The sequence below is a fragment of the Bos indicus x Bos taurus genome, chromosome 16 (assembly GCF_003369695.1).
Source record: "Bos indicus x Bos taurus breed Angus x Brahman F1 hybrid chromosome 16, Bos_hybrid_MaternalHap_v2.0, whole genome shotgun sequence".
NCBI classification, from domain to species: domain Eukaryota; kingdom Metazoa; phylum Chordata; class Mammalia; order Artiodactyla; family Bovidae; genus Bos; species Bos indicus x Bos taurus.
This window is the reverse complement of record NC_040091.1, coordinates 2,550,146-2,571,575: the sequence shown is the minus strand read 5'-3', so window position 1 is coordinate 2,571,575 and position 21,430 is coordinate 2,550,146. Positions and strand designations below refer to the sequence as shown.

Below are 21,430 nucleotides of genomic sequence, written 5' to 3'. Positions count from 1 at the left end.
CCACCCACCTCCATGGTTTCTTCTCGGCTCAGACCCAGATCCACCAGGGTGTGGATTACCCTGACCAGGAGGGGCGTCACTAACCCTCCTGCCTTGCTCAGCAGCCTGCAGGACTGATGTGCTGGGGACAGAGAGGCCCCCACTGTCTGGAGAGGCAGGTACACACTTCTACACATATCCCACAATCATACTGATTTATCCAGCGACAGCCTCCAAAGAATTCCTCTTTTTATGCCCAGTGTTGCAGTGGCTGGCCTGGAGTGTTCGGTCTGGGGAGCTGTGGACTTTAGTCCCTCCAGGATTCCCCTGGGGAGCCCAGGGAGGAGTCTGGCCTGGTCGTGCTTCCTGTGGAGGCGTCTAGTTATGGCCTTTGGGTCAGATGGTCCTTGGGGCTAGCAAGGCCTGCCAGTAATATAGACCACAAACCTGGGTTCTGTTCTCAAGCCTGGAATTTGCTGTTATGCAGTATGGGCAGGGGTTTCCCTTGCAGGACCCCAGTTTTCATGTTCATAACATGAGAGTATTGGACTGGGTGACGACGTTCATTAATTCTAACTAGCATTCAGATGATACCATCTCTGCTCCCGGCACCGCCTGGGGCCTGTCTGCTCTAGGTCACTGCAGGAAACCCCTCTTTCCTGGTAACTCACTGTCCTCCAGGATGCTCTTAGAAGACCCGGGGCCCACACCAAGGTTCCTGGTCTGCGGGGTGGCCTGGGTAGCCCAGCTGTGCGGGCCTGGGGTGGAGGGAGGGCGGGTACTCACAATCTTCTCCAGAGTAACCGATGACAGTGTCTGGCTCAGGGCCCTTCCCAAAGTCATTTTCAGCCTGGACTCGGATCTCGTAGGGCACATAGACGGGGGTCTGCCCCACCACGTAGCGGGAGCCCCACACGGTGACATTGTTCCAGGTCTCGCGGGTCTCTCTCCGCCGCCACTTGACGATGTAGCGCAGGTTGGGGCCGAAGGCTGAGGTGGCGTTCATGGGCTGAGCGGGGAGAGGCGGCAGGAGTGGTGAGGGCGCCGGCGAGGAGCCCGGGCCACCCCGCTCGCCCTCTTCCCATGGCAGGCCCCTGTCCCCAGCCTGCCCAGCTGTGGCCAGCCCCTTGCACAGCTGGGGAGAGCCTGCCCCCCACTCTGAGTCCCCCGGGAGCCTGGAGTCCTGTGAAGCCAGCAGCACGCAGATCTTCCACCCAGGCCCCAGTCCCTCTGACCTCACAGCCCCCCCTCGGCAGGTGCACAGGCAGTAAAAGCATTACTGTCAACAGGACTCTTTCCAGTGATGGAGGAACCAGAAGCAAAATGTGCACGGTGATGTAACAAGCCTCCAAAGTCAGAGAGGAGTGGGTTCTGGTTTAGTCATGGCATGCCTGCTGCCAATGAATCAAAATTCCCAACTTCAGTCCTAGCAAATCCACGCCTATCTGCCCTACCCTTCTTACAAGGCTGGAGCTGGGAGCGGGCGTAACTCTGTCTTTGTTCCCCAAGGGCTGGTCCAGGAACCCGTTCCCTGGGCGCCTACAATACGGAGCTGAACCACTTCTTGGCAGGTCCTAAAGATGAGCCCTGGAGTCTTAAGTCTGGGCTCAGCCCAACTGCCAAGGCTGCTGTGAGACCAGGCCCTCGGCAGACAGTGATGGTCGTGATTCTAAACTCTGCATCCGTCTATTTCCATTATGCACAGCAACAGCACAAAAACGTTAAAATTTCAGTGGCTGGGACTTCCCTGGTGGCACACGCCATGGAGTGACTAAGCCTGTGCACCACAATTACTGAAGCCCATGTGCCCTGGAGCCTGTGCTCCATAACAAGAGAAGCCCCCACACCACAGCTAGAGAGCAGCTCCTTCTCTCCACAGCTACAGAAAGCCCTCGCGCAGCAACAGAGACCCAGAGCAACCAAAAATAAAAAGTTTTCAGTGGCTGAATTTACATCTCAGACTTAGAAGCAGTTTGGGAAAAAAAAAAAGAAATGTCATTCAGAGGCCACATATCCCAGTTTTGGTTTGGAAAATGTGGTCAGATGAGCCAAGATGGAAGATGAGTTTTTCAATCCTGGTCTGGCGGTCATCTTTGGAGTCCCTCTGTCCATCCTGGACTTACAGACGGCGGCCACTGGAGACCCACCACGAGGTGGTCTCTCTGCACACTCAACAATCTCCAGTGAGAGGAGCTCAGAGCTCACCGAAGCGAGGTACTGGTGTTTAGGCTACATCCTTTCTGGGGACTAATCTAAATCTCTCCTTCCTCTAAAGAAGTGCTTTGGTTTTGTGGGACTCTCTGCTTTTGCCAGAATCATAGTGTCTATGTCCTCAGTCACCTCTGCTCCTGTCTTAAAGCTTGCTCTCAGATACTCTCCTGTTTGATTTCTTGATGCTCGATGCAAAGAGTGGCCCTCACATCAGGCAGGACGCCTGGGCCACCCTGCAGCCTGGGGGGGTCCCAGGGGTGTACAGGGCGAGGGCCCCCAGACTGCCAGGCAAGCATCGTGGGCGGGCTGGAGGGGCTCTTACCGTCCACGTGATCTCCATGTTGTTCTTCCTGGTCCCCTCTCCCTTCACATCAGAGGGGTTGGACTCGGGGGCTGGAACCCAAATGGAGACAAAGTCAAACCCAGGGTACGCATCACAGGGCACAGTAAACAGCCTCTCCTCCCCAGCTGACTGGCCCCTTCCATGCTCATCTCTGCATTTCTCAACACACTCAGTCCCCTACGCAGCTGAGCTCGCTCTGCCACTCTGTTGTACATACGATGTGCGTTCCTAGCTGAGACTTAAACCCCCAAAGGAGGGATAGTTTCTTCTGAGTTTTAATCGCTGACAAAATAGCATTTATTACAAGGCTTTCCACACTTTAGATGATCAATAGAGCCAACTCAATGTGGATTATCCCCTTTGTGGATTATCCACTAAGTGTGTTTAATACCAACTTGGTTTATCCTGGCATTCGACATTTTGGGGGAGCATCTTTCACCCTCAATGAGCCAGTGTGATTTCAGAAATTGAAGCATTTCATTACCCAAGTATGTTAAGAAACCTTATGCAACATGAGATTATATGTTTCTACCGCCAATCTTCATAGCTCTTCCCTTTAAAGCAGATCATCAAGAATTATTCATAATTATTACTAATAAGTAGTAATAAAAATGTCAGTTAACATTTATTGTGTGCTTACTACATGCACATTACATTAAGGACCTGAATTGTATTTTCAAACAATTGTATTTTCACAACAGCCCTGTAACGGAGATGGTATAATTATTCTGTTTCATAAATGAGGAAGCCTGGAATAGCTTGCCTAAATTCACGTGGCTGGGGACCCGGGGAACTTAGTCTGTACTCGGGTGCCTGGTGTCAGCACCCGCCGTTAGCCCTCAAGCACTCACGTGCTCCGCTGGTTCGGTAGCGCTCAGATGGGAGGCTGGGGTGGCTGCTGCCCACCTCATTGATGGCGATGACCCGGAACTGGTAGTTGACGTAGGGCGACAGCCGGAGCACAGCTGAGTTGACACTGCCCGGGAACTTGGAATGGTCATGCCAGACCCCTGGCTGGAACTGGTCTTCTTCAAACTGGACGACGTAGTCTGAGGAGGCAAGGAAGTCGGGACTGTCTGGGGAGCTGAGTCAGTGAGTTCTTTCCCAAGGTTTCCTCGGGTTCCCAGCAGTACTGACAGCCTCCCGTGGGGAGACAGAGGCACATGAACTCTTCCCAAACACAAAACGGGAGACAGACCACAGCCTCCATCCTGTCGATAGCCCAGGGTACATGCCAAGTGAGGAGGCGGCGGGGCCCAAAGCCAGGGCCAGGCCGGCCTCCGGGCTGCGTCCCTCTCTCCTGGTCAGCACAGGCCCGTGGCTGACCTGTGATGGGGCTGTTGTTGTCGTCCCCTGGGATCCAGGTCAGCCTCACGCTTCTCTCAGCCAGGTCGGTGAGCTCCAGGTCCCGGGGTCGGTCCGGTCGTCCTGGCGGCAGAGGGAGGGGCTTCCAGAGTCAGACCCAGCCAGGCCTGCATGGGTCCCAGCCCCAGCCACCGTCACGCAGACAGGACCCGGGCGGGCTGAGCTCACCCCACTAAGGGACCAACCCTAGCCTGTGCCGGAGGGTCAGCCCAGGGGCCACCCCTGCCCTCGGGGTTCAAGGAAGGACAAAGAGGAAAGACCCCCAGATTCCACCCCGCCCAAAGAATATCAAGGGGTGCAGGGCGCAGTGAGAATTGGGGCCAACCCACCCCAATCTGTGGGTGTTCTTGGAGTGGAAGCATTTGGGAAAGGGTCACACCTTTAGGAAAGAAGTATGGGACTTCTGTCTATAATTATCTTCTACTCTGTGTGCTGAGGCTCTGAGGGGGCAGGAGCCCAGGAGGGTGTTTGGAGAGCTTGCAGGGCAGAGCAGTTGGGGGAGGTGGGGGGAGCGGGACAAACACAGAGGACCAGGCCAGGGAGGAGAGAGCAGCTCCGTCTAGAAGCTTCCATGATGGACAGCAGGACAGAGTCCCCCAGCAAGGGTGGGGCAGCGCCTTTAAGGGACTCCAGTCTCACTGGGTTTCTGAAGTGGGTGTGAGTGCCCTCCTGGCCTAGGGATAAAGCCGTCCTGGTCTCTGACTAGTGAGGGCAGACGTGTTTCTTTTCTCCCACCCTGGCCCCTTGAACTAGTTATTTCCACATTTTGGCTGGTAACTGGAAGGATGTGAAAGGTGAGTCCCAGCAGCCACATTCACGTGTTGCACACATGTGCACGTGGACTGTAAATGGGTGGTAACAGCAGATCTGGAGAGGCTGCCAAAAAGATGGGCCTACGGATAACTGGAAGCAAGTGTTCCGAGAGCACATGGAGAACAGGCCGCCCCAGGGGAGCGGTGGGCGTGGCCAGAGGTAAGGGGTGGGAGGAACCACAACTCAGTCTACCAAAGGGGCGGGACTAGGAGGGCACAGGGAGGGGACGGGGCCTCCTGACAGGGGTCAGACTTGGCAGGGGTGGCGCAAGCTGCCCCCTCCCCTGTGCACAGCACTCCTCTCCTGCAGGGCCTTCCTCCTCCTACGCGCCACCCTCCGAGGAACCTCAAGTGCTTGGCGCGAGCCCCGGGGTTAGTACGAATTACCTTTGGGAAGGGCAGCCAAACGGTTAGTTGGAGTGGCCTGATCAGCTGCAAAGGTAAGAGGGGTTATCCAGGTTAGCAGGTCATTTGGGGATAAAGGTGCTCTAAGGGCAGGATCAGGAGGCCAGGCTTGAACAGCGGCCCCTGCTTGGCCCCACCCCCCATCCCGTGGAGGGTGCCCCGGCCCTCACAAAGGCCTTCCCGTGCTCCCTCTGCAGCCACGCGGTCTGCTTGCTGTCCCGGTGCAGGCACCGTGTCTGGGCCCACTGTTCCCTGGGACGGTGCAGGGACGCACCGAGACAGCAGAGGTGAAGAGAGGATACGCTCCGCTGGGCAGGAGACCACACCCCCGGGTTTGGGATGGCTTCGTGTTTACAGTCTGGCTTGGGGGCGAGGGCCCGCCAAGAGGGAGTCATGGGGAGTGCCCAGCACCCTGTGAAATCCCTCCAGGAGAGGCAGGCAGAGAATAAAGCAGCAGTGGGTGTTAGAAGGCCAAACACAGAGCTGTCTTGTTGGATGGGCAGTTTTAATTGACTTAGTGATTTAGAGTCAGCTGTAAAGTTGGTTAAAACGACCACAATAGGAACCCCGTCCATCCCTCTCTCCTCCGGCACCCTTCAGTTGAGGATTGAGGTGAGTTAGCGATTCCATTCAGGAGGTAAGGCATCCAGTACAGCCTGCTCTGAGAGGAGCAGCTTCCTGACCCTCAGACCCTCAGACAAGAGGATCCCCATGCCTGGCTGGCTGGCTGACCGCGGGCACTGCCCTCTGAGCCACCCCACTTCTCTGGACGCAGGGAGGCGGGGTGGGGGCCGCGGCAGGGCGTGCAGCGGCGGTTACCGAGGACGGTCAGGGCAGGGAGGCGGGGTGGGGCCGCGGCAGGGCGTGCAGCGGCGGTTACCGAGGACGGTCAGGGCAGGGAGGCGGGGTGGGGCCGCGGCAGGGCGTGCAGTGGCGGTTACCGAGTACGGTCAGGGCAGGGAGGCGGGGTGGGGCCGCGGCAGGGCGTGCAGCGGCGGTTACCGAGGACGGTCAGGGCAGGGAGGCGGGGTGGGGCCGCGGCAGGGCGTGCAGTGGCGGTTACCGAGTACGGTCAGGGCAGGGAGGCGGGGTGGGGCCGCGGCAGGGCGTGCAGCGGCGGTTACCGAGGACGGTCAGGGCAGGGAGGCGGGGTGGGGCCGCGGCAGGGCGTGCAGCGGCGGTTACCGAGGACGGTCAGGTAGGCTTTGGCCAGGTCTTGGTCCAGCTCAGTGCTGGCAACGCACGTGTAGCTGCCCTGGTCCCGCTCGGCCACGCCGAAGATGGTCAGGGAATCCTCCTCCTTCTTCATTCTGCAAAGGAAGCGGGAGGGGTTGGAGGAAGGTGGAGGGGAGACAGTGAGGTGGGGAGGCGGGGGTGGCAGGCACTGCCTGTCCATCTGCTCCCTGGGGTGGGGACAGTGGGTCTGAGTGGGCAGCTGCAGCCCCTCCTAGGGGACGGGGGCTCACTGCAGTGCTGTGGGAGGGACAGGGTCTTCCTGCCATGCTGAGCACTGGAGGAGCTTGAGGAGGTTGAGGAGGGGGCAGGACACGGGCGGCACTAGGGGGCCCCTCCGTATTCACTGTGCTTGGATCCCCCAGGTCCTCTGCGCTCCCCTCCTGAATTAGGGCGCAGCACGGCCCACCCCTGAAGGCAGGTCTTCTCAAGCTTCCAGCTCTGTCTCCAACCCAGAGCGATGCCTGCACTCACCCAAGTGCCCTGGGCTCCCCTGAACTGTCTCCAGAGGGAGGAGGGCACCCAGGAGCCCGTGCCTGCTGTAGGATTATGCCCCTCCAGGAAACCAGATGATCGGCAGACCCAGCTGGTACCCACGTGCACCCTGCCCCGAGACCGAAGCTGGTACAGAAGAGAGCCTGGGGGGAGGCTCAGATCAACGTTCTCAGCCCCAGCTGCATATTCCCAACACCTGGGGGACTTTACACACCATCTACGCCTGGGCCCGCCCTCAACTCCAGTCAGATCCGAATCTGGCTGAGGGAGAGGACAGGCATGGGCCCAGGGTGCAGTAAGGGCGAGCCAAGTAACCACAGGGCCAGAGCCTGCTCAGGCATCCCTGCCTCTGTCGGGGGACGAGGCACTGCTGGCTGGGCTGAAAGGAGGCGGGGGGCATCCGGCATGGACGCCGAAGAGGAGCAAGGAGGGGCTGAGGGACAGAAAAGAGAGTGCAGATGGAAGGAGGAGGGGAAGGAAGGGAGGAGGGAGGAGAGAAAGGAGGGGAGGAGGGGAGGAGAGGCGGCGGAAGAGGAGAGAGGAGCAGGGCGCTGAGTGGAGAGAGGGCAGGCATTGGAGGGGATCTCCCCTGAGGGGTCCAGAACCCTCTTCGGCGGTTCTGCAGTGATACACCGACATAGGAGCCCGGGTGCGTCCACACATCACCAGAATCAAGGGAGAAGGCAGGGCCCCAGGGCGCAGCAGGCAGGGAGGCAGGAGCGGAGACCTGTTGCTGATGTAGAGCGGCTCGTCGTCCTTCAGCCAGGAGACCGCGAGCTTCAGGGAGGGGTCGTGCTTCACGCGGCACTCCAGCTGCACCGTGGTGCCCCTCTTGGCGACCTGGTCCTCGGGCATCCGGTAGATCCTCGTGGGGTCTGCAGAGAAGCGCCTGAGCTTGAGCTCCTCTCTGCCACCCCCACCCCCGAGCGGCCACGGGGTGACACGCATGACCAGCTTGCACGGACCGCAGAGGGTGGCAGAAATAGGATTCAGTTAGGTGCACGGGTCGGGAAGGCCCGGAATAGGAGATCCCCAATGGAAATAACGCCCAGGCCCTTTCTCGCTGGCTCAGGAACACAGGACGTGGTTTCTGGGGCGGTGGCGGGGAGCTGGTGTGGGGAGCAGGCTTCGCTGCCTAGGGCAGGTAATGACTCAGTGCGTGCAGCATGCAGGCCAGCCAGAGGCCCTGAGGGAGGTCCCACTAGGGATTAAACGTTAAAGGTGGTGCGTTTTCAAAGTGACACACACGGATAACTTTGAGGTGGCATCCTCAAAGTTAAAGATGCCCCCCCGGCCCCAACTCACTGCGTCCTCTACCTAGCGACCGTCTCCTTTACCTTTGACCTCGAGGCGGACCTGGTTCTCTGCTTTGCCCAGGATGTTGGTGGCAACACAGGTGTAGATGCCCTGGTCCTCTTTTCGGATCATCTTGATCTCCAGACTGCCGTTCTCATAGACGTGGTAGTTGCCACCATCCAGGTTGCTTCCTTGTCCATTCTTAAACCTCACAACAGAGCAGCAGGACACACAGCATGCTGGGAAAGGACCAGCCCGGGGGAAGGGACCCCAGGCCGTGCGTCCGCCCCCACCCATGGCTGGCCTTGGCAAGCCTCTGGCCTCAGTTTCCTTCCTTGCACAATAAGAGGCCTGACCCAGATGCTCTGCCAGCTTCGTCTCAGCCTCCACCCTCTGCGGCTCCCAGAACTTGCTGAACCCCTCTCGTGGGCCGAATGCGATGAGAGAGGTGAGACAGATGCCCCTACAGATGCCCCCATGGGGGAAGCCTGGTCTCCTGGAACTTACCATCGGAGCGTGGGGATGGGAGACCCAAAGAATGGGCAGTCCAGCCGGGTCCGGTTGTACAGGATCACCCTGATGAGCTGGTTCCGGGGCGACAGCATCCGAGGCGGCACGTCTGCAACCCCAGAGACCTAACCCTGACCTTGGGTGGGGGTCTGCCTTCCTCTGCGACCCCAGAGACCTAACCCTGACCTTGGGCGGGGGTCTGCCTTCCTCTGTGACCCCAGAGACCTAACCCTGACCTTGGGTGGGGGTCTGCCTTCCTCTGCGACCCCAGAGACCTAACCCTGACCTTGGGTGGGGGTCTGCCTTCTGTGACCCCAGAGACCCAACCCTGACCTTGGGTGGGGGTCTGCCTTCCTCTGCAACCCCAGAGACCTAACCCTGACCTTGGGCGGGGGTCTGCCTTCCTCCCCCTCCTTGGGGACCAGTCTTATCTCAATGTACCTTCTCCTCGGGGCAGCTTTCTAAATACCAGCGTGACCTCCCCCATCAACCTCCCTCGGGATTAGGTGAGGAAGGAGGAAGCTGACCCATCTGCACCTAGTCTACATCCAGTCTCACTTTTGCAGAGAATGCCCCCAGCCTTCCAGCAGCTTCTGCATCTGCCCCTCCACAGCCCCAAGGCTTCTCCTAGTGGCACCTGCCCTCTGCCCTCTGCCTGCTCCAGGAGGGCCACAAACACACTCAGGGTAGCTCCTACCCTGAGGCCCAGGGGAGACTCAACATGGACACACCAAGAAGGTGAGACGGTCCCTCCTCTCGTCAGGGGAGGAAGGAGACTGAGCCTGGTGTCTCAGCTCTCCGTCTGTCCTCTGAGTGGAATGAACCGTCTGCACACCCAGCTCTGCAGATTTTAAGTCCTCCATCACCGCTCCTCATTTCATCCTGGGTCTCCACACTTCCCCACTCTGCTGCCCTTCTCCCCACAGCCTGACCGATCTCTCAAGCAGAGAGGGAGCCCACGCTCCGAGCAGGGCCCTGGAGGTTCCCCGGCAGGCAGGGGGAGAGGGGTGCACTCACCCAGCACGCTGACGAAGGCGTTGGCCAGCAGGTAGCCGTGCTCGTTGGAGGTGTTGCACTGGTACACGGCCCGGCTGCTGATCTGCGTGTCACGGAAGATGATGGTGTCCCCGGCCACCTCACGGTTGGGGTTGGGCGGTGCCGCTACAGACAGGAAGGTGCTCCTCGTAAGACGGGGAGGGCGGGCAGAGGGCGTGTGGGACTCGGGCCAGGCTCCCTGGTAGGACTGAGCCTACCAGAGTTTATTTCTCAATCCGTCCAATGGGAACAGGGACATGGCAGCTGGGCAGCCGTGGTTTGAATTCTAACCACATTACCCACCAGCCCTATTGGCTCTAAACGCTTCGGGCTCCTTGTCTGGGGATAACTTACCACCCTGTGGCATTTCTATGAGGATGACTGGAGAGCCTATGTATGTCATTAGAAGAGGGCTAAGCACATGTGGTTGGAGGGCTGTTATCATTTTCACCCAATGTGCATATACTCAAAAGTGTTTTGAAAAGCATAAAGCAATAAACAACTAGGTGGGGCCTACCCGCTTCCCATCCTCTGAGCAGAGCACTCTGCAGACGTCCACAAAGTTAAACCTGGAGGCGCACGCCTGCTGCAAGTTGATGAGTCCCTGCATTTGCCAAAGTGACCTGACCTTCCCAAGACACGTGCGCACTGAGAGGACACCCCTGTCGCAGTTCTCCTGGCCCCACTGGCTGCGGATGCAGAGAGCGGAGGTGGGGGAGTCGCTTCAGGCACGTCCGACTCTTTGCAATCCTATGGACCATAGCCTGCCAGGCTCCTCTGTCCACGGGATTCTCCAGGCAAGAATACTGGAGTGGGTGCCACGCCCTCCGCCAGGGGATCTTCCCGACCCAGGGATCGAACCCGCATCTCTTATGTCTCCTGAACTGGCAGGGGGGTTCTTTACCACCAGCGCTTCCTGGGAAGCCCGAATCACTCTAAGAGTCGGGGCAAATCAGTAGCTCCTCCGGGCCTCACTTCCTTCACCTGTCAAGTAGGGAAGCATTTCTTTCATCTTCCCCTACTCTGAGGAAGGGTAGGGTAAGAGAGCAAGAATGAGATAACGAGCGATACAAATAAAAGTTTTCCAGAAATGTAAAGAATCCACACTTTCCTCATCTTTCACCACCACGAGGTGCCTTTCCTCTGTAAGGTTTTGGGCCTGGGCCAGATGACTTGGCTTGTGTGATCTATGACCTCACCCAGGATCACTCAGACCTTCCACAGGAGTCAGCAGAGGGGGAGCCAGGGCCCGGCCCCACGGGCGCCACCCCATAGACAGCGGGTCTGAGCCCGGAGATGTGGAATCAGGCGGTGAACAAAGCCAAGGTCAGCGTTCTCATCCTTCTTCCGGCGCCTCAGCAAAAAGGCACAGAGGAAGCAACGCCAGCAACTTCACGTCTCCTCACCTGGAGGCGACCGGCGTTTCTCCCAGTCACTCCTTTGAACGATGGGGGACCTCGCCAGGGCCAGTGCTCAGCTGCAAATCCCGGGCCCTGCATTTCTTTAATGGTGCTGAGGAGTTTAGAGCCTTTGTCTGCCTTATCCCCGAAGTGCCATCAGGACAGGGAGAAGGGCAGAGGACAGGCCAAGTCAGTAAGTGGCTTGTGTGCAGGGGGAGGCTATTTCCCAGGATAACTAGAGGCTCAGTACCGAACAGGGCAGGTTGAGGTGTTGTCACAGCAGCCCCCAGCTCCCTCAGTCCCGGGTCGTGTGACCTCGGGGCAGTTTCTGCAAAGGTGGCACTTCACTTCCTCATCTTCAGTGTCTGAGGTTAACGAGGTAAGAGGGATGCTCAGCGCCCGGCACACAATAAATGTCTAGAAAGGTGCATTCACGCCGTCTCCTCTGCCCGGCTCCCTCCTCTCCACCTGCTTTTATCAGCTGTTGCTCACGAGTTAGGTTCTGAGTTCTTGCCATCTATTTTCTGTCCCATCTGGTTGATAATACAGTTTGTATTTGCTCTGACCCTTCAGAGAAAGTAAGGACAGGACGTTTAACATGTAAAACAGGGCTTCCCTGGTAGTTGAGAGTGGTAAAGAATCCACCTGCCAATGCAGAAGACACAGGTTCGCTCCCTGGCCCAGGAAGATCCCACATGCCATGGAGCACCTAAGCCCGAGTGGCAAACTACTGAGCCTGCGCCCTGGAGCCTGGGGGCTGCAAGTACTGAGCCTGTGCCCAGAGCCCGAGCTCCACGAGGAGAGAGGCCACTGCAGGGAGAAGCCCACACACCCCAGCTAGAGAGCAGCCCCCACTCACCACAGCCAGGGAGGGGCCTGCTCACCACAGCCAGAGAGGGGCCTGCTCACCACAGCCAGGGAGGGGCCTGCTCACCACAGCCAGGGAGGGGGACCCCCGCTCACCACAGCCAGGGAGGGGCTCCCACTCACCCCAGCCAGAGAGGGGTCTGCTCACCACAGCCAGAGAGGGGCCCCCGCTCACCACAGCCAGAGAGGGGGCCCCTGCTCACCACAGCCAGGGAGGGGCACGCGCTCACCACAGAGGGGCCTGCTCACCACAGCCAGGGAGGGGCCCCCGCTCACCACAGCCAGAGAGGGGCCTGCTCACCACAGCCAGGGAGGGGCCCCCGCTCACCACAGCCAGAGAGGGGCCTGCTCACCACAGCCAGAGAGGGGCCTGCTCACCACAGCCAGGGAGGGGCCCCTGCTCACCACAGCCAGAGAGGGGCCTGCTCACCAAAGCCAGAGAGGGGCCCCTGCTCACCACAGCCAGGGAGGGGCCCCCACTCACCACAGCCAGAGAGGGGCCTGCTCACCACAGCCAGGGAGGGGCCCCCGCTCACCACAGCCAGAGAGGGGCCTGCTCACCACAGCCAGAGAGGGGCCCCCGCTCACCATAGCCAGAGAGGGGCCCCCGCTCACCATAGCCAGAGAGGGGGCCCCCGCTCACCACAGCCAGGGAGGGGCCTGCTCACCACAGCCAGGGAGGGGCCCCTGTTCACCACAGCTAGAGAAAAGCCTGCGCAGCAATGAAGACGCAGTGCAGCCAAAAACAAATAAAGTTTTTTTTTTTATAAAAAAGCAAATGCAACTAGAGTGAATTCAGATGTGAAACTCTGACCAAGGCCTCCGGCTAGAGAGAGCCTGGAGCCACGCACCCCTGCATCTGCGAGGGACTAAATCTTCCTGGACGCTAATGTGCACTCAGTAACTGCACTGGGCAGCTCTGCTCTCAGAGGGGCTTCCCCTCATTTCCGACCGTATCTTCCATGTTGTCGCACAACCCTGCCTCTTATTATACCCTCAGCAGAGGGAGGGGTTTGGTGGGGGGCAATGGTGATGAGCTACCAAGGTCTCCTCTATCTCCTGAGCCCCATGACCCAGAGCCCATGATCTCAGGGACACAGCTGAGGTCCCCAGCTCTCAAACTGAGCTTTGCAGTTATTAGGGGCAGAAAGCAGAAATTTATGAAAAAACCCTAGGGAGCAGAAATCCCTTAAACACGGGCACGGGCCTCCTGTTCTATCTCACACAAAGGAGGCTGGGTTTCCTCCCTCTTGAAAGGTTCAAAAGGATGGGTCGCTCCCTCACTTCTGATGGCACAGAGCTGGTCCACAGGGTTGGGGAGCTGGATGCTCCCAGGAGGGAGAGCAGAGACAGGCAGGACAGCAGCGGTTACTCACATTGCAAAGGTTCCCCGTTCACCATCCACTGGACCGTGGGCTTGGGGTTCCCATTGGCTCGACACACCAGTCTCCCATCCTCGCCAGGAGCCAGGATGAGGTTCTTGGGTTCATCCAGCCAGTAGGGAGCAGCTGGAAGACAAGGACAGGCACAGGCAGGGGTGTCAAATGAGACAAGCAGGCTGAGGAAATCACGGGGGCTCCCTCTCGGAAGGCAGGAGCCCCGAGTGCCGGCCCCACCCCCACACCTGCCCAGGGCTCGTCCCGATGGGATGGCGGTCCCGACCTCTGGTCGACTTGGCACTACAGATGCGGACTGGTTTATTTCAAGTTCTCAGAACAAGAGTTCTAAACTGGGGCCTCCTGAAGAGCTTTTAAGAAACATGAATGCCAGGGCCCATCGTCAACCTAGTAAGTCAGAATCCCCGGGGGAAGCCCAGGCGGCCAATGAATTGAGAGCTACTCAGAGAAGGCAATGGCACCCTACTCCAGTACTCTTGCCTGGGAAATCCCATGGACGGAGGAGCCTGGTAGGCTATAGTCCATGGGGTCGCTAAGAGTCGGACACGACTGAGCGACTTCCCTTTCACTTTTCACTTTCACGCACTGGAGAAGGAAATGGCACCCCACTCCAGTGTTCTTGCCTGGAGAATCCCAGGGACGGGGGAGCCTGGTGGGCTGCCATCTATGGGGTCGCACAGAGTTGGACACGATTGAAGTGACTCAGCAGCAGCAGCAGCAGGCCCTCCTGATGTGCACCCAAGGCCTCAAGCCAGGGAGGACAGTAAAGTAGCAGGGGCCGGCCCTGCTGGATTTCCACTGCTATTGCTGCAAGACCAGACCACTTAGGAAAGGCGTGCTGCTCATTCTTTTACCGCTGACCTTTGATTAGCAGAAGCTCTTAGCTGGCCACTCCTCCCAGCTGTTTGGAAATTTTGTGAATATGTGGATTATTCTGAGAAGAGGGTCCTTCGGATCAGAGTTCAAAGATCTTGAAACCCCAATAAATGTTAAGTACCCCTATTCTGAGTGTGGTGCTGAAACCAAGGTCACAGGTCAATGAGCATGTGCTACGAAAGTTCTTGCTCTGTGGTATTTAACCTTATCACCCTGATCATCCACTCAGCCCCGCCATTCAGACTGAGAAGTGATTGGTGGAGCTCCCAGCCTCATGGCTGGGACCCACAAAGACACGTGATCCATTGCGGACAACAGCTCAGGTATTTTTAGGGGAGGGAAGCGATTTCCTAAAAAAATAATTCAGGCCATGATCCCTCCCCATTTTTAAAAAGAACCACGTTCAACTACACAGACAGCATAGGGCTAAGACAACACGCCACGAACAAGAATGAGAAACGAAAGACAGGTTCCGGGTCATCCAAACAGGCCACAGAAGAGAGTGCGCCTGCGGAGAGAGCCCCAGGCGCCCAGGGGAGGAGGGCGACGGTGGGGGATCTCTGCCCGTGACACTCCCCTTCCTCCCTGCCCTTACACACGCACACACGCATCCGGGGGGATGCCACTCCTGCAGGTCGCTATTCCCACTCATCAGCGTGCTGGTGTTTTCCCTACTCATGCAACCACCCCGAGAGGGAGGGGTGGCCGCGGAGGTGAGGGCTGGCAAGGCCGTCGTAGTGAGAATTGCGCACAACGTACCCTTCACTCTCACCGAGATCGTGTGCCGGATACTGCCCATCTTGTTGGAGGCCAGGCAGAAATACTCCCCAGAGTCTTCCTCGGACACGTTGGTGATTCGCAGGGCCTTGTTGAAGTTCTCAAACTTGGCCTTGTCGGATGGCAGGTCCCCACCTTTCTTGTACCATGCAATGTCTGGTGTGGGGCTAAGAGAGACCAAGCAAGAAACAGGGACTTACCACCACATGTGGCTCTGCCACGCCTGTATGGAGCCCAGGACACCCGGGTATCCTTATGGTGTCCTTGGGCTCAGGAGGATGCGTGTCCTTCGAGGGCTGATCCCTCCTGTGCAAAGGGGATGCTCAGCCACAGGGCGCACAAAGGAGTCAGCTAAGATCACAAGGGGGTCTAACACATACAGGAAGCCTAGCTACCTGCTCTCCTCATTATCTGAGAAAGAAAGGTGGCCAGAATGGGATGACCATGATTGGCAGTGTCCTCATTAGGAGCTGTCTGCTTCTCTCTCCCACCCCACCCTCTGCAAAATGTTGCAGCAACAGAGCATGCACAATCCCCCAACCCATCCTCCTGGGGGGGCGGGCAGAAGTCGGGGTGCAAACTGTACGTACACCCCAGAGGCGATGCACTCCAGTAGGAGGTCCATGCCACGCAGCACCATCTGACTGCTCGCAGTGCCCTGGGGATACATGAAGCTGGGTGTTCTCTCTGCAACTCCTCGGGCTGAAACAGGATGGAACAAGCTCTGTGAGCTTACTGCCCAGAGGGCTGTCCCAGCTGGGCCGAGCTGTTGGACTAGAGAGAAAGGTCGTCGTGCCCTCCTGATGATGCCCTTAGCCGCAGACCCCCACCCCCTGCCGCACCGCTGAAACCACCCCAGGGGCCGGGGCATCATTAAGAGAGGTGTGTTAGGAAGCGCGGGGCTCCTCGGCCCCACCAGCACGTGTGTGTGAGCAGCTCTAAGCTCTGAAAGGCTCTGCCAAAAGGAGCCCAGCGTCCCCCCAGTTCGTAAGCCTCTCCGGCCCTGGAAGGGGCAAGGGTTGCCTGAGCAGGGACAGTCCACTCTCTGCACATCCCGCGCTGGGATCCAGAGGCCAGCACGGTGGCCCCAGGGAGGCCGTCTCAGCTTGGGGCCACAGGACAGACAACCGGCTCTTTGGGACCCCGGAGACAAGGAGCTGGGATGAAGCCACAAAGACTCAGATGAACAGTCAGAGATGCAAGGAGTATTATTAATGGCTTAGCAAAGACAGGGGAGAATTAATGCACAGGGATGACAGGAAATCACTGTGGGGCTAAAATCCAATCTGCTGCTTCACTAATGACTTCCGCACGGCAGGGAGGAGGGTGTTAATTGGATGTGAGAGACTGAGGGAGGGGTGAGAAGCAAGTGCAGCCAAGATGGAGGAGCCGCTCCGCCACTCAAGCAGGCTGGAGCAGCCCTGGGGCCTGCAATCAGTGACACACACACAGCTTTCCAAGGACAGGGGCTCACAGAGGCGACACGCTCAGGGTGGCTCTGTCCCTGTGGAGGGGGTCATGCAAGTCTGGGGACGCCCCAGCGCAGTGGACCCCACCTTACCTGAGCCTCACCTCTGCCTTAGAGCTCTCTGCACGGTTTTACGGAAATGAATGAGATGGGACGAGGAAGAACAAGGATTCTGTAACCAGGAACCCCAAAGCAAGGGCAAACTGGAGGGGTCACCTTTGCTCAAAAGGTGTGTGACTGTCAACAAGAAGAGTTGAAAATATAAATACAGGCTGGGCCCACCCACAGGTTTAATGGGTCTCTGACTCAGCTAGAGGGGAGGCGGCGCTGCCAGGGGCTGGGAGCCCTCAGACGCGCCTGGAGTGAGAGCAGGCGTGCTTCCAGGCGGGGTAGGTACTGTTACTGGGTGCCTGGAGTGAGAGCGGGCGTGCTTCCAGGCGGGGCAGGTACTGTTACTGGGTGCCTGGAGTGAGAGCGGGCGTGCTTCCAGGCGGGGCAGGTACTGTTACTGGGTGCCTGGAGTGAGAGCGGGAGTGCTTCCAGGCGGGGCAGGTACTGTTACTGGGTGCCTGGAGTGAGAGCAGGCGTGCTTCCAGGCGGGGTAGGTACTGTTACTGGGTGCCTGGAGTGAGAGCAGGAGTGCTTCCAGGCGGGGCAGGTACTGTTACTGGGTGCCTGGAGTGAGAGCAGGCGTGCTTCCAGGCGGGGTAGGTACTGTTACTGGTGCCTGGAGTGAGAGCGGGCGTGCTTCCAGGCGGGGCAGGTACTGTTACTGGGTGCCTGGCGTGCAGGTACTATTACTGGGTGCCTGGAGTGAGAGCAGGCATGCGTCCAGGCGGGGTGGGGTAGGTACTGTTACTGGGTGCTGGTGGAATGAGACAGAGTGGCGGGGACCCTGTCTCAGTGCCCCTGCTGGGCTCGGGGGCTAGCTGGGGTCTGGCTGGCGCAGCAGGGCTCCTGTCCTGCGGGCACCCAGCTTCTATCAGCCATCAGAGGAGGGTGTGTCACAGAACTGGCGTGTATTTTATCCTTTTATCAAGGGGAAGGAATGATGAAATGTGCGTGGAGGTAATTAGTCTGCTGGCACACTGCAGGGCATGTAGCAAGTGCTTGGTAAATGAGTGTGGAATGAATAAATTCGAGAGGAGGAAAGAAGAAAAGAGAAGGCAACAGTTTACCCCGTGTCATCGCTCTATGCAGATGTCCTCACCTGCCCCACCAGCACACACACATACAACACTGGCTACTGAAGGGGTTAATCCATTATGTGGTTAATTGGTTACCATCTGTAACTCTAAGCGCATCCAGCTCTCAGTACCAAAGAAGCCTGATGCCAAGGCAGCAGCTTCCTCCCACCCATCAACCTGGAGTCACCCAAATGGTCAGACAACACAAGGTCAGGGGCACCGGGAGGAGAAGCAGATCTGAAGGCAGGAGGCTCTGGTGCCAGTTTGGTGAATCTGTTGAGAGCTGGGAACTGGGGGGTTCCATGGAAGTTCAGTCAGCATATTCCTTCCACGTGGGACCCAAACCTGCGGCAACCAATGTGTGTCCCTGTGGACGTTTAATTCACACCTTAGCATGCAGCCCTGTAAGCACACACGACCAACAGAGCAAGGATGGGAGAGGGGAAGTGAGCACAGCGGCCCCCTGTGGCTGCCTGGACACACTGCAGCTGGGCCTATAAAAAGGCCACAGCATCCCTCATTTACAGGATGTGGGCTAGCAACCAGAGTCGCCCTAAAGGAGGAGAAGCCACTGCAACCAGGCCAAAGTTTAGAAATACAGGGAGGAGCATCTTAAAGGCAGAGGTCACAGTCAGGGCTGCCACTTGGCCACTCACTGCAGGTCAAGCACCGGGCTCGGCTCCGTCTCTACCACCACCGTCACGTTTGAAAGTCACAGCAAACCTGGGGGTATGCCTCTCATTTTCCAGAGAGGAAACAGAGGCTCAGCAGAGTCAACAGACTTGGCAAAGTCACAAGCCAGTTATGTTTGGCTTCTGGACCACTGGAGCCAAAGCTTGGGTTGCACCATCTATTCTACACTGCCCCTCTCTTTAAAGACTGATACCCTACTTGTTCCTACGACTGACAGTCAGTTTTGGGAAGATCTTTCTTACTCAAACCAAAGAATACCAAAATTCAAGGGCAAAAGAGATAAAGGAGAAAGATATTTTTGTTTTAATGAGCTTCTCTGGTGAAACTATTCCACAATGTTTCCCTCAAATATTGGTTCTTGCCATCTCAGCTGAGAGTCCTTCTCTCCTGGATGTCTATTCAATAAAGTTAGGGAGATCCTTCTCTCCCAAACTGGAAAAACAGAAGCTGGGCTGGAAATTAAGAGGCTCCAAAGACATCTCAACTGGATTGTTAAGGCCATGGAAAGCTTAAAGAGGAGTCAGGGTGACACATGGGATCGTTAAGGGATGAAAAGGCTGGACTCAAAGGGGAGGCTGTGAAGAAATGTCCTCTTACATGAAATGGATTTACAGGAAAGTTTAAGAAGGATAATCCAGCTGGTACCTTTGGGAGCCACTGCTCCCAAGGGAGGGTAGCTCATTCCTTTCCTGGGAGACACAGACCCAGGAAGAGTGCTAGAGACAAAGGTGATCACTCTATGAGCTGTGTGTGTTGGAAGATGACAGGGGGTTTTACAGGATCTGTCTCAGAGGTGGGGATCCAGCCTCTCCAGTGTGATAATGCTTCTCTTATTCTCATAAATCATCAAGGCTGGAGTCAGACCTGATATCTGAACAAACTCAGAATCCAGCTGCTAACGCTCACATCTCTGAAGACTCACAGCTTCCCACATGGGCTCATCTGACCTCGAGGTCATGGGCAGCCATCCTCTGCTGCTCTTGCTGTGGTGCAAGAGTGGGCTCATGGGTTTCCAGGGAATCTGGTCAGCAGGGGCACATCAGGAGATGCCTCTGCCTCAACCACCTTGGCTTTACAGAGACAATGAAAGCTGCCTCAGCACAAACTTGCCTCCTGTAAGAGGACATGGCAAGACTAAGGGAAACCCGAGTTGCCTGCCTCTGTCGAGTGCTGCGTGTTAGCAGAAGAGAGTTCAATGAATCAGACGTGTCTGAAAACCTCTGCCACACACAGCTTTTAGGGTGGCTGGACCTACCTTTGCTGCTTCCAGTTCTCGGAACTGAGAACTCACGGGGCTGGATTCCTGGCATCTCACCACCTCTCTGGCTCTAGAAATGGCTGACCAAGCAACCCCAGAAGATGAGCAAAACTCTTTGCTAGTAACATTTAATATCTTCTACTGCCAAGAAACCTCTTCCATAAATCTATCCCCAGCCCCTCATGCAGTAGCTGGAGCTTTGTTCTTACTCTGCTCTCAGCATAGCTGAGAATCGGAAAAGCTTTCATTTTTCTAGTCTGCCCTACAATTTCTCCCTCCATAGTACTTTCTTCCTGTGATTGTGCCTGTCTCTCTCCCCTAAGCTTCTCTTCAATTCCTCCACCTCCCTCTTAATTTCAGAAGCAAAGAACAACCGTGCTTGATCCAGTCAACACTAAACCATCCTCTTTAATACCAACAATGGTAACATTTATTAGTCATGAATGTGTTTCACATCTCACTAGGGACATATGCACATTATCCTATTTAATCTTCACAACAATCTTTTGGAGCAGGTAATATACTCATTCTGCAGAAAAGGAGATTAAAGTTCCAATAGACTAAATGACTTGTCCAAGGTCGCTTGATGGCATGTCTTAGAACCTGAGTTTCATTCCAGGCAGACTGCCTCAGAGGGCACGCTCTGCCTGTCTCCTTGCCAGGATGAATTCTAAGTGGCAAGTTACCATCTCAGACCAGCTTCCGCCTGCTACTCAGCGTGTCAGGGGACACCTGGCATACACTCACAGGATACCAAACCACTCTAGGAAAAGTGTGGTTATGGGCTGGCCCTGCTGTTACAAAAGGGGCATATTCAAAGCTAAGCCCAGAGGGGTACTGGGCATTATTCATCACACTGCGCCTCTCGGTCCAGGAACTCAGGGAAGGACTGTATCTTCTCTCCTTCCTTTTCACCTTCTGTTTTCTTCTAGAAGCATCTGAGCTAGCTGTCCTTGGTTCAGCACGTGCCTCACTTTGACCTTTATACCCTTTCTAGCCCAGGTCATACTTGGTCAGCCCCATCCACCTTGGATTGAGGAGATGAGGCTAATCTTCCTGTGAGCTCCCGTGAGCTTTTAGTTTCCTAGTCTTGGATGATTCTTCTAACTCCTGCTTACTCACAATACTATCCACCACCGGTCACACACTAGTTTATTAAATGGCTAGAATCACTCAAACTTATCACTGATAGAACAACTCTACACGTCTGCCTCGATGGTTTATCTTATATACAGCAAGGAGCTTGGACCAGATGGCCTCTACGAGACTTACTGGCTTCTACAGACTCCAACCTAAAGACTACTTCCATGACAGATTACCCAGAATCTGATTTAGAAAAAGGCACATTTCTCACCAGTGCTCTGAGGCTCTGGACATAAAGGTGGTTGGCCCCATTATTTTGAAAGCAATGTCCAGGATCCAACAAAGGTCTCCTGCATTCTCGGGCAGTAAATCTCCTTGGCAGGATCTCAGCATGGCTCTGGCTGCTTGATGCCAAGTTACAGCCTTTGCCTGTCTCCCTGGCTCTCACTCCCCCTTCCTGTCCTCCACTCCAGACACCGATCAGTTGATATTAACACATCAGCGCACAGACACTTCCTATCTTTCTGAGCCAACAGTGACCCCCCTGGGGACCTGCAGCCTTAGCTCTGAGCTACAACTGATGCTGGGAGCAGCTGCGTCTCCAGAGCCAGCAAATGACGATTTCTCTGGCTGCTCAAGGAAAACGAGACATTCTTGAGCCATGCTTGGGGGGTAGCTCAGGTGTGGAAACAGCCAATTACTCTACTAATCAGCTTGAGCAACCAGTTGTGTGATGAGTT

At 56.7% G+C, this 21,430-nt stretch overlaps 1 protein-coding gene across 20 annotated transcripts in view; it reads right to left on the bottom strand.

Annotated features, from left to right (window-relative positions):
- Nucleotides 1–21,430, bottom strand: part of NFASC (neurofascin) — a 201,589-nt gene that overhangs the window by 38,832 nt on the left and 141,327 nt on the right. For 15 of the 20 annotated variants that reach the window (XM_027564244.1, XM_027564243.1, XM_027564250.1 and 12 more), the window contains 13 exons: nt 15,592–15,703; nt 14,984–15,168; nt 13,328–13,459; nt 9,667–9,810; nt 8,647–8,758; nt 8,181–8,347; nt 7,571–7,718; nt 6,301–6,425; nt 5,098–5,142; nt 3,860–3,961; nt 3,385–3,582; nt 2,513–2,583; nt 766–988 (listed from right to left, as the gene is read on the bottom strand). In XM_027564244.1, the coding sequence (XP_027420045.1) occupies nt 766–988; nt 2,513–2,583; nt 3,385–3,582; nt 3,860–3,961; nt 5,098–5,142; nt 6,301–6,425; nt 7,571–7,718; nt 8,181–8,347; nt 8,647–8,758; nt 9,667–9,810; nt 13,328–13,459; nt 14,984–15,168; nt 15,592–15,703 (1,764 nt within the window). The remainder of the gene's footprint in view (nt 1–765; nt 989–2,512; nt 2,584–3,384; nt 3,583–3,859; nt 3,962–5,097; nt 5,143–6,300; nt 6,426–7,570; nt 7,719–8,180; nt 8,348–8,646; nt 8,759–9,666; nt 9,811–13,327; nt 13,460–14,983; nt 15,169–15,591; nt 15,704–21,430) is intronic. The other 5 variants (XM_027564247.1, XM_027564258.1, XM_027564259.1 and 2 more) reach the window with 1 other exon arrangement.